Raw genomic sequence first — 12,938 nt, 5'->3', positions numbered from 1 at the left:
TGTCTCATTATCTTCTCTTCCAGCCCCTTCCGCTCCATTTCCTATTCTGGATCCAAAGTGATCTTTTACAAATGTCAGCCTGCACCCCTCCCCTGCTTAAAACCCTGGCCATGACTTCCCAGTACACTTAGAAATAAAATCACATGCCCTCTATGGCCTGGGAAGCTGTGAACGGGCCTCCAACTCCCTCTCTGCCTGCCTCTCACACCCCCTGCCTCACGCACCAGGCTCCAGCAGCCATGGGGCTTCCTTCTGCTGCTCGGATACTCCAAGCTCATCTCACCTCTGGGCTCTGCCCAGAACATCTGTCCTCCAGAGTTTCATGTAGCTATCTGCCTTCTCCTCAGATTTTGGCCCAAATACCACTTCCTCAGCAAGCCCTTCCCTGACTACAGTGTGGAGGAGTCCTGTCTCATGCCACCCCAGAAAATGTCATTTTCTTCAGGACACTTCTCACATTAAGAAATGATCTTGTTGCTTGATCATTATCTGTCTCCCCTCCATTAAGCTACACGTTCTTGTCTGTCCTAGCCATCCTATATCCCCAGCATGTAAATGTACAGTATATTTTTTGTACTTTTTATTTGGAAGTCATCATAGAATCACAGGAAATTATAAAAAAAAATTGTGCAGAGAAGAGAAAAATAATAGAGGGAAATCAATGAAGCCAAAAGTTGGTTTTTTGAAAGGAGCGACAAAGTTAGGTTTGTTAACTAGGTTTTGACAAGGAAAAAGAAGAAAGGATTCAAGTTACTGAAATCAGGAATGAAAGAGGGGACTATCAACCTGACAGGGGAAAAATGATTACAAGAGAATATTCTGAACAATTTTATGCCAACAAATGAAGATATCCGAGATGAAATGGACAATGTCCTAGAAAGACACAAATCACCAAAACTGACTCGAGAGGAAATAGAACATCTGGCTAGATCTATACAAAATAAAGAGATTGGATTAATTAAAAAAAAAAAAAAAAAAAACCAACTTCCCACAAAGAAAAACCGAAAACCAGATGGCTTCACTGGTGAATCATACCAAATATTTAAAGAATTAACACCAATCCTTCACAAACTCTTCTAAAATATAGAAGGGGAGGGAACACTTCCAAATTCTATGAGGCCAGTATTACCCTGACAACAAAAACCAGACAAAGATATCACAAGAAAAGGAAACTATAGACCAACATCATCCCTTATGAATTAGATATAAAAATCCTTGACAAAACATTAGCAAACCAAATCTACCAGTTCATAGAAAGATTTATACATTGAAACCTAGTGGAGTTGATCCCAGGAATGTGTGGTTTGTTGTTCAATATACAAGAATCCGTCAATATAACACACCATGTTAATAGAATAGAGGGAAAAATAACCATGTGACTCTTGATACAGAAAAAGCATTTGACAGAATTCAACACCATTTTGTGTCCACCATTTGGAAAACCATAAACAAACCAAGAATAGAAGGATACATTCTCAACCTGATAAAGGGCATCCATGAAAACCCAGAGCTAGCATCATGCTGGTAAAAGACTGAAAGCTTTCACCCTAAGATCAGGATCAAGACAAGGATGACTGCTTTCACCACTTCTGTCCAACCTTGTACTGGAGATTCTTCCCAGGATAGTTAGGCAAGAAAATGAAATAAGAGGTTGGAAAGGAAGAAGTAAAACTGTATTTGTGGGTTATATGATCTTACATATAGAAAACTCTAAAGAATCCACAAAAATTACTAAGAAAGCTAAAATCAAGGGCGCCTCGGTGGCTCAGTTGGTTAAGCGACTGCCTTCGGCTCAGGTCATGATCCTGGAGTCCCGGGATCGAGTCCCGCATCGGGCTTCCTGCTCAGCAGGGAGTCTGCTTCTCCCTCTGACCCTCCTCCCTCTCATATGCTCTCTCTCTCTCTCATTCTCGCTCTCTCAAATAAATAAATAAAATCTTAAAAAAAATAAAATAAAATAAAAATAAAAATAAAAATAAAAATAAAAAAAAAGAAAGCTAAAATCAAGATCAGCAAGTTTACAGGATAAAAGACCAATATACAAAAAAATCAGTTGTATTTCTATACCCTAGCAATGAACAATCTGAAAAGAAAAGGGAAACAATCTGTTTAAAATAGCATCAAAAAGAATAAGATACTTAAGGTAGCTCTATTTTTAACTTCTTGAGAAACCTCCGTACTATTTTCCAGAGTGGCTGTACCAATTTAAATTAAAAAAAAAAAAAAAAGTAAGATACTTAAGAATAAATTTCACCAAATAAGTGAAAGACTTATACATTGAAAAGTACAAAATATTGTTGGTGGGAATTGAAGAAGACCCAAATGAATGAAAAGACATTCCATGTTCATGGATTAGAAGACTTAATACTGTTGACGTGGTGTTGCTCCCCAAATTATCTACAGATTCAATGCAATCCTATCAAGATTCCAGCTGCCTATTTTGTGGAAATTGAAAAGCTGATCTTAAAATATATATGGGAGTTTAAGGGACCCAGAATAGCTAAAACAGTGTTGGAAAAGAACAAAATTGGAAGACTCACACTTCAATTTCAAAACTTAACTACCAAGCTTCAGTAATCAAGACTGTGTGGTACTGGCATAGGAATAGACAGAGAGATCAATGGAATAGAATTGATAGAGAAATAGACCCTTACATCTACAGTCATTTGATTTTCAACAAGGATGCCAATACTACTGGATGGAGAAAAAAGTCATTTTTTTAGCAAATGGTATTGGGACAACTGGATTTCTGCATGTAAAAGAATGAAGTTGGATTCGTACCCTAACATCATCTACAAAAACTAGCTCAATGGATCAAAGACCTTAAAACTTTTAAAGTTTTAAGGCTGTAAAACTCTTAAAAGAAACATAGATATAAATCTTTGTAGCCTTGAGCTTTTCAATGAGGTCTTAGATATGACATCCAAAGCACAAGCAACATAAGAAAAAATAGATAAATCAGACTTCATCAAAATTTAAAACACTTTTGCATCAAAGGACATTCATCAAGATAGTGAAAAGACAGCTTATACAATGGGAGAAAATATTTGCAAATCATATACTGGTAAAGGTCTATCATCCAGAATACATAAAGAAAAGAACTCTTAAACTCAACAACAAAATGACCAACAACCTAGTGAGAATATGGCCAAGGTACTCTGCATAGACTTTCCTCCAAAGAAACACATACATGACCAAGAAACACATGGAAAGATGCTTAACATCATTAGTCATCAGGGAAATGCAAATCAAAACCACAATGAGATATGATTTCACACCCACTAAGATGTTATCATTTGTGAAAAGAAAAGAGAAAATAACAATATTGGCAATCGTGGAAAAAGCATACCTTCCTGGTGGGAACAGAAAAGTAAAGTGGTGCGGCCATTGTGGAACATAGTTTGGCTGTTTCTCCAAAAGTTAAATGTAGAGTTACCGCATGACCCAGCAATTCCACTCCTGGGTACAGACCCAAGGGAATTGAAAACGTGTTCCCACAAAAACGTATGCACAGATGTTCATTGCAGTATCATTCATAATAGCTGCTAGGTGGCAACAACCCAAATGTCTACGGACTGATGGGCAGATAAAGAAAATGTGGTATAGCCACACAGTGGAATATTACTCAGCTCTGAAGAGGAACGAAGCACTGACACCTGCTACATCATTGATGAACCCTGAAAACAGGATGCTACGTGAAAGAAGCCAGACACAGAAGGCCACATATTGATGATTCCATTCATATGCAGTGTCCAGAACAGTCCATTCATAGAGCCGGAAAGTAGATCAGTGGTTGCCAGAGGCTGGGGTAGGCAGGAATGGGGAATGACTGCTAAAAGATATGGGGTTCCTTTTTACGGTGGTAAAAAAAAAATATATGCCAGAAAAAGATAGCGGTGATGATTGCACAGCCTTGGAATACACAAAAACACTGAATTGCACACTTTAAAGTGGTGATTTGATATATGTGAATTATATCTCAATTTTTAAAAAAAAATATAGAGAGGTCCCATGTGTCCTTACCGGCTTCCCCCATCGCTGACATCCTATGTAACCGTAGTACATTATCAAAACCAGGAAATTGACCTTAGTATAAGGTGCAGACCTTCGTACACGCATTTGTGTGCATGTGTGAGTTCTATGCAATATTATCACACGTAGATTCATGTAACTACGACCACATCAAGATACACAGCAATGGTTCCATCACCACAGAGGGATTCCCTCACGCAGCCCTTTATAGCCACACCTCCCTACACCCGTCCCTAACATGGGCAACCACTGATCTGTTCTCTGTATTTTTTGTCACTTCAGGAATGCTATATAAATGGAATCATACTGCATGTAACCTTTTTGAGCCTGGCTTTTTCCACTCGGTATAATGCCCTTGACATCCATCCAAATTGTTGTGTGTATCAATAGCTTGTTGCTTTTGATTATGGTAATTTATTAAATTGGGGCTACTTCTGAGGGCAATCCAGCATCTGCCCAAGGGAGTGGATCTGTGTCAGGCTAATTCTGGAAGAGGAAAGCACCTTTGTTAGGAGTTAGAGGCCTCCTCCAAGAGGCCTCCTCTGACCATCGTTCGAAAAATGCCCTTCCATTGGCCATTAATAATTTCTCTCTTATTTTATTTGTCCAATTTATCCCTGCCTGATGGGTTTTTTCCTTGGCAATTTTACTTGTTTGCTTCCCCAGCTCGTGTAGAGCTGGGACCTGGTGGGCCAGGCTCCACCACGCACCCCTGTGTGAGGCTCAGCGCCTGCCTCGCAGGAGGGTATTTATATTGGGCAAGTGGGTAACAGATGCTGTTGATGCCCCCCCCAGCCCCTGGTCCTTCCTGCATCTGTGTGTGCTGGCACCAGTATTTCTCTGATTTCGGATTGTCTTTCCGGCCTCCGGGGCCCACTTGGCCTCCCCTGAAGTAGGCCCAAACTGGTGGGGAATTGAGCCCCTAGGAGCCGCCCTCAACCTACTCTGGTGGGAATTGGGGTGTGAATACCCCAGCTCCCTCGTCCCGAGGGTGGCATTGCTCTGGGGCATGTTCTGCTCTGGCCCCCACATTCCCTGGTGGCACCGAGCTCCAGATGCCACAGGAGGGGCTAGCTTGGTAACACACTGTCTATGGAATGCCTTTCCTCCCTTGGCCTCCCCACCCTCCAACTGGTGTTTCCTTTGATGTCTAAATAATCTCCTGATGCTCACATCCTTGCCTCGGGGTCTGCTTCCGGGGGAATCCACACTAAGACAGAATGAATTAATGAATTCTAACGGGTGTGAATCCTGACTTCACCGCTTAGGCAAACCACACCACTTTCCCCCTTGCTGAGCTGCACTCTTCCTTCCGGGACGTGGGTTACACGCTAGTCCCCACCAGGGCTTTGAGAGGAGGTGCCCTGCTTCTCGTTCTGCCATTTCTGCGATCATAGAGATGGGCAGGCTCAGCGGACGCTTGGCCTACTGGCCTGGCACCTGCGGCTTGCCCAGCGCGCCTTGGTCAGCCCGCAGCGGCTTCCCATCAGCCTTTTTCTTAGAGACTCCGTCTGCTAATGAGGCCCTAAGTTACCCGCAGGTTAATGTTCTTTGACTTTGAACACCATGATTCCCACTTAGTCCTCCTGTTATCCCTCCTGCTGACAGAAATGTGATGGGAAATCAATTACGGTCCCCTCGCCCGTGTCTAAGGGTCAGCCTTCAGACTCTTCCTTTGTCAAGCAGCCACACTGACCCAATTTAGGCCCTGACTTGGGGAAGGAATGAGGGGCACCCGGTGGATTTTGAGCTGTGGTATCTTGACCCCTTGCAGCTGCCTGGAGCACTGAAAGTTCTTGCAGAGCTCGAGAAACTCGGCCAGAATAAGTCAGAACCCCTTGAACTCCTCTCTCTCCCTTAACAAAAACTACCGCCTCCCTCCTGAAAGGCACCATTGTCATTGGGACAAGCCCCCCTTTGTTCTCTTCCACAGCTGGAGCCTGGGCCTCCCATCTCCAAGGGGCCGGCAAAACCCCCAAGCCAGCCAATCTCTTCCTTCCCTGGCTCTATCAAGTAGCCGGCGTGGTCCTGGTGACAGGAGTCTGTTGAGCCCTCCTCAAATACACAGCGATGCTCCCTTTAGGTAAAAGGGACAACTCTAGCCAGCGTAAGAGATGCGGTGGTTCCATCTCAGCCTCTAAGGAGGGACCTGAGACTCAGACGCCTGCAGGGGCCAGACAGAGAGTCATATCCTGCGAAGAGAAAGGGGTGTAAAACATTAGGAAGCGGTGGGGACTGGGGCACCAGAGATCCCCCAACGCCGGCCATGGGGGGACAGAACTCTAGCTCTGGAAGGGGAGGGGAAATCTCCCCATCATTAAATGTGGCCAACAATGTGTTTTTAATACTTCATGAGCCAAACAAAATCGCCCTGCAGGCCAGATCAGTTTGCAGCCTCTTCTCTAAAGTTTCCATGAAGGGACAGCCATTAGGAGGTAAATATCAATCATTCATTCATTCCGTCGTTTATTCATTCAACAAAGATTCTGTGCCAAGGAACTGTGCTGAACGCTCAGCGTTCTGGAATGAGTTAGACACAGCCACTTGCCTTCAGGAGCGCACAGCCAAGCATGTGGAGGGGTGACCTGGACTGGAAAACAGGTAGTTATGGGACACTGAGTAACTCCTAGCCTCGGGCCCTGCAAGGACCCGTGGGCACCTGGAGGACAGAGCGATGGTGTCAGGGAAGGGGTGACGGTGGGGGTGACAGCACATTTGTGCTGAACTCCCCCGAGTGGGAGAGGCTGGAAGCAGATTGCAAGGAGAGGCACAGCCTGTGCAAAGGCCCTGAGGCCGAGCCTGGGGGGACATGTTCAGCAGCAGCCGTGAGTTTCGTCGGGACAGGAGGCAGCTGGTGCTGAGAAAAGTTCCTGGATTTGGCATTTTCCACCTGCATCTAAAGCACCCATGACGTGGAATTTTATCGGTGCAAGCGGATGCGACAGGGGGGCTTCCCTGCTCCTCTGGCCCTTTGGCCTTGAGAGTGGCCTGGCCGGTGGGCGGGAACCACACTCAGGGGTCCTGAGGCTTGGAAACCCTGCCAGGGAGCAGAGCAATTCCTGGGGCTCTGTGCCACAACCCTGTCCCAGTGCCTGCGCTGGTTTCTTTCTTTCTTTTCTTAATTTTTTTTTTCTTTCTGTATTTTTACATTTTTAAGATTCCACAGGGTTTTACAAAAGAAAACCAGACTCTGCTTGCCCGGTTAATTAAATAACACAAGTGACTGCTCTTTGCCCATCCTCCTCTCTCGTCTCTCCCCACCCCCAGCGCTCTCCCCAAAGCTGATTAAATTGATTAAAATAAAAGCCTGCTGCATTTTAAATTCAGCCCGAATGGCAGAGCAGAGAGGCCCACAGGGCAGCTTCATGCCAGGGACGAGTCAGTACCTGCCACAAAGTGCAGTCGGGACCGGTGAGGTCTAAAAGCCCACCCTGGATTACATAGAGAAGGGAGGCCTGGCCTCCTGCCCTCCGCCCGTTTACTTTGGGGAGAGGCAGAGAACGGACTAACAACTCCCCTCTCTTGCTGGTGTTTCAGAGCAAGAAAGACCCCTCCTTGTGGATGTGCCCCTTCCACCCGCCGCTCCAGCTCTTTTTTGTTATCCGCAACACCAGACGGCTGCAGGACTTTGGTCTAGCCAAGATCAAGGTTTGGAATTACTGGACAGCTGATGGCGTAAGTAAAGGCCCCGACTCCTCGCCGGGTGTTTGACTGATGGAAGCACTTAGCGCCGTCCAATCATCTGGTTGCTGAAGTTGCAAGATGGGTATGCGGAGGCCCCGCTGCCCTTCCTGCTGGGGGTAGGCAGTGCCTGGCGGGGCATTTCATGCTGCGTGGTTGGAACCACGGGGAGCAGAGCCTCAGCTTGAAGGTTTGGGAAGTAAAATCAGGCCACCCTTTGGAGGAACTGGACAGACAGGAACTGGGGCTCAGTTTTGATAGATAAGGAAACACACACAGAGAGGTTATGTAACATGCCCGGAGTCACACAGCCGGTAAGCGTCGCCATGAGAATGTGAACCCACGCAGTCAGACTCTTGGCCCATTCACTGTGCGACTGCTTACCGGGGATCTTGCTAAAACGTGGGTTCTAATTCAGCGGGTGGAGGGCAGGGCCTGAGATTCTGCACCCAGGTGTGCCAATGTTCCTGGTGTGGGGACTCCACTCTGAAGAGCCAGGCTCTTAACCTCTGTGCTCTTCTGTTCCCCTGGTTTCAGAATCCCTGCCCTCCTTTCTACCCGCCCCCCGCCACCACCCCCTACTTGGAAGCACTTAACCCCTCTCTCTTCTCTGGACTGTTTTCTCGTGTTCTCCTTTGCACTTACTCCTTCATTCAACATTTATTGTTGAGTGCATGTGCCATTGGGCTTCCTGATCAATTTGGAGGACACTGATATGAAAGACACAGACCCCGTCCTGGAGGTATTCCTTGTCCAGAAGCCGGCAGACAAGTAAATAAAAATATGATGCAGTGTGCTGAAGGCCTTCGTAGAGGTGACTGCAGTGTACCAGGAGTTTCAAATAGAAGCTCCGGGAATTCAGCAGGGAACTCAGTGGGTAAGGAAGGACAGGACCCCCTCAGCCTACTTTGTTTCCCCTCTTATGATAGACGTGGGGACAAGAATTGTTCTACTTTCTTTTCCAATTTGTTCTCAGGAAGCGATAATACAAGGGAGATGAGCAAGGGGAACTGGTCCTCAGCTTCAGTATTGTCAAGAGAGACAGTAGGGCACAGTGGGGAGTGTGGCAAACGGGTAAGCACATGCTTCGGGTAAAGGGAAGGCCACTTCTCAGCCTCAGCTAATGGTTGCTATGTACGAAAGCTAGCCAGTGCTGCTAGATCTTCTGAACATTCCCGGGGAGCTGGGAATCTGGAATTTGATAGCAGCCTCTCTGGTTTGTCAATGTCAACAGCGAATTTAAATTCTTTTGAAACCACCACACAGTCCAAAGCAAACTCATCTTTGGGCTGGAGTTGGCCTGTCCAGACTGCAGCCCCCGGAGTATGGAGGGAAGCCTGAATCAGGCTGTGTGAGCTCAGGGAAGGTGCTGGAAGGAGCGCACACTTGAGCTGTAATGGAAAGAGTGGCACAGAGCCGAGGCAGAAAAGGAGAAAGCATATCCCAGGAGGAGGGCCCCACACGTGCAAAGGCAGAGGTGCGCAAGAGTGTGGCCTCCGAACTGCCCCCCCACCCACCCCGTACCTAGGCCCAGGCCTCCCATCTGTCTCCAACAGCCACTGGGAGGTCTGATCATGATTCTCTGCGGCTTCAAACCCTCCAAGGCTCCCCTTGACCTGGAAGATCCAGGTCAAACCCCTGAGTGTGACCTGGGCCCCGTAATCCCCAGGCGCCAGGCCCTGTGTCTCCCTCCCATCAGCCCCCACCCCCTGTTCCGGCCGCACCCCGGAGTGCCCGTTGTCCACCGCTCTGCCTGGGAGTTACACCTGTAGGCCCTGGCCCCTCCCATCTGGCTCAGCTCCAGATGCTCGCCTCCGTGGCAAATTCCCGGAAAACCGAACATCACTTTCTCCAGGAAGCTGGCCCTGACCCCTGACCTTCCTGCCACTTCTGGACCTCATGAATATGTTCCATCACCCCTGTACCGGGATGGACACCTGCCTCCCCCATACCACCGTGGGCCCCTGGGAGCAGGGCCTACGTTGTCTCCGCCTCTGCCCCATTCAAAGTAGACACACGTGGTTACCAAATGAAGGAATGAGTTCACTGCCCGAGAACCCACAAGCAGTTTGTCTTAACGCTTTGTGATATCCAGATGAGACGTGGAGAATCGGGAGTTTACGACATTTGCGCAGGCTCGTACCCAAGGTCAAAGGGGATCAGTCCAGGGGAGTCTGCTCCTCCTCCTTCCTTCCCATACCCCCCATCCCATACTTCTTCCTGCAGATTCTCCCTCTCCCAGCCACCCTCGCAACTCCCCAGGGGTCCAGCTGTGTGCTTTCGGGCTGTCCTCCAGGCCCCGGCAGGACCCCACCCCTGTGTAGCAGCATTCCCCAGTCGGCTGGACATTTCCTGGCAGGTGGTCGTTGGCAGCTTCTGGAATGAGCAATGAAACAGTGCTGGCTGCCCAAGCCCATGCCCTGTAGCTCAGCCCTGTCATTGAATATATGTCTCAGGCCAAGAAAAGCGGATTTTATGTGCTGGATTACAAAGCAGATAAGCTTCATCCCTTATGGCCGGGCCCGCCTTTCTTCTTGAACCTACACTCAGCCTTCCCTGTGTAAAAAGGAATAAAAAAAGAGGAGCAGGACATCAGGGTGTTGTTAGGGGTGCTTCGGGGAGCCTCGGGCGGCGGGGATCCGAGTCCTGAGGTATTTTACACATGGAGCAGAGTGCGGAGGACTGCAGTCCCTGCCGGGGGGGCACCACTTATGTAACGCACACCCATCTGTTGCCAGAATTTACCGGGGGCAGAAAGCGCAAACAAATGCAGCTGCAGGTTGGTTTGATTTAATATTCTCCAGAGAATGCTATTACTGTGTGTTTTAGAGGAGATAAAATGAGAGTTTATAGGAAATATAGCTCGGCCTGGTAGACACGGCTTGTTAATACAGTGTTTTGTGTATGGGAATCCAAGGGAGAAAAGTTAAATGGGGGGAGGGGGGAGCAATTCCAACCAAGGCTTATTTAGAACATAAGAAAAGAAGGTGCTAGAAAAAGGGAAGTCTCTTTTATTGGAAAATACGATGATGTCCGTGAAGTCCTGAGGCTAACTTCGCTGGGTTCCCTTCCCCCCTCCTTAGGCCATGTGGTGAGTGTGGGCTGGCCCAGGGGGAGGGACTTCAGGGGAAGTGAGGACATGGGCTAGAATCCGTCCACACAGGCAAACAGAAGGCAGCATGCAGATGTCTATACTCGTCACAGCTGCCGTTTATCCAGGGCTGCGTCCACCAGGCAGGCGTGAGGCACACAGTAGGTGCTCGGTCAACATTTGATGCATGAACAAATAACTCAACGAACAAATCATCTCAGTCAACCCCCAAGAGTCCTGCAAGGTGGCGTCAGTCCTTACCTTGTAGACGAAGAAGCTGGAGCTTAGAATAGTGAGCTCCTTGGGGGCAGAGAGACTGTGTCTTTTTTGCCAGCCCTGCTTGGAAATGGCTGCCTGGAGTGCCGTCTTGAGAAGGATCTGGAACCTTCCTTCTGGTTCATAAAGAGAAGTGTGTGTGATGGATCGGCGGTGTCTGCCTCGGACTCAGGAGGAGGCTGCGATCATACGTCTGTCACATTTTTCGGGGGACTCCTCGGATGGCGTGACTTGCCCAGCGAGTAACTCGCAAGGGACACAGCTGGGAGGGGAACATGAGGGGTGTGGGTTTTTCTCAGCACCACTTCCCCTGCAGAGCTACATCTTTTGGGAGGAAGGAGCCAGTAGTCTCCCTACTAGATTATCTAGTAACCCGTCCAAGAAGTGGGCTTTTGGCAGCTCCCTGTGGTCTATGTTTTCCTTCAGAACAAGCCTATGAGTTATCTGCTACCTGGTGGTGCCCTTCAGTAAAAACAGGAACATTATCACCATCTTCATCCACAATGTAACCACTCAGATGCCACCTCCAGCCGGGTCACAACAGTGGGGGAGGCAGGACGGGCGCCCGGGGGTATCGTTCCTATACAGAAATGCTGCTCATTAAATAGTCTGTGAATGCTGGATTTTCCCAGTGGCGTATATCTGTGACATTCCGTGGTGGTCTAAGCCGGCGCTGTCCCATAACTTTCTGTGATGAAGCTGATGTGCTGTATCTGGCCCCTCCGGTTCGGTAGCCATGAGCTACAGGTGGCTGTTGAGAACTTGCAGTGTGGCTGGTGCAACGGAGAAAGTGCATTTTATTTTACTCGTTTATTTCTCATTGATCTGTAATTGACATATAAGATTATATTCTTAGATGTTTTAGGTGCACGACCTAATGATTTGAGATACATATATATATATATATATATATATTGCAAAATCATCACCATAATAAGTTTAGTTAACCTCCATCAGCGCACATAGTTACAGAACATTTTTTTCCTTACGATGAGAACTTCTAAGATCGCCTTTCTTAGGAGCTTTCAAATATACAACATGGTATTGTTAACTACAGTTATGACGTTATAGAGGATATCCCCCGGACTTACTTACCCTATAACTGGAAGTTTGCGCCTTTTGACCACCTCCCCCCATCGCACCCACCTCCCACTTGCCGCCTCTCGCAACCCACAGTCTGTCCTCTGGATCTGTGAGTTCAGGTTTTTTTAAGTTGCACATGTAAGTGGGATCGTACAATATTTGTCTTTCCCTGTCTGACTTATTTCACTTCGCATAAGGCACTCAAGGTCCATCCATGTCTTTGCAAATGGCAAGATCTCCTTCTTTTTGATGGCTGAGTAATAGTCCGTTGTGTGTATACACCACATCTTTTTTATACGTTCATCTGTCGGTGGACACTTGGGTTGTTTCCATGTCTTGGCTGTTGTAAATATAATGCTGCAGTGAACACGGGGGTGCAGATACTTTTTGGAGATAGTGATTTCGTTTCATAAGGACAGATCCCCAGATGCAGAATTGCTGGATCACGCAGTGGTTCTCTCTTTCATTATTTGCGGAACCTCCATACTGTTTTCCAGAGTGGCTGTCCACTTTATAGCCCTGCCAATGCACCCACGGTTCCCTTTTCTCTACATTCTTGCTAGCACTTCTTATGAGAAACTGTATCTCACATTTCATTTAATGTTAACTTCAGTAGCCACGTGGGGTTGATGACTGTGAGCAAATAGATGAGGCCCTGTCCACACAGCCCTGTCCCTTCTCGCAGGGAAGGGAAATAAACAAGGGCACAAACGAATAATGTTAATTTCAGGTAGTGCTAAAGATACAGTAAGACAATGGGAGAGAGGCCTGGGAG

General features: G+C 47.4%; 1 protein-coding gene across 3 annotated transcripts in view; it reads left to right on the top strand.

The window, feature by feature from the left end:
* KIAA0556 (KIAA0556 ortholog) overlaps nt 1-12,938 on the top strand; it is a 180,539-nt gene that overhangs the window by 122,757 nt on the left and 44,844 nt on the right. For all 3 annotated transcript variants that reach the window (XM_032430729.1, XM_032430728.1, XM_032430727.1), the window contains one exon: nt 7,570-7,707. In XM_032430729.1, the coding sequence (XP_032286620.1) occupies nt 7,570-7,707 (138 nt within the window). The remainder of the gene's footprint in view (nt 1-7,569; nt 7,708-12,938) is intronic.

Source organism: Phoca vitulina, unplaced genomic scaffold (genome assembly GCF_004348235.1).
Source record: "Phoca vitulina isolate PV1807 unplaced genomic scaffold, GSC_HSeal_1.0 scaffold45, whole genome shotgun sequence".
NCBI lineage: Eukaryota > Metazoa > Chordata > Mammalia > Carnivora > Phocidae > Phoca > Phoca vitulina.
This window is presented reverse-complemented; position numbering and strand designations above follow the sequence as displayed.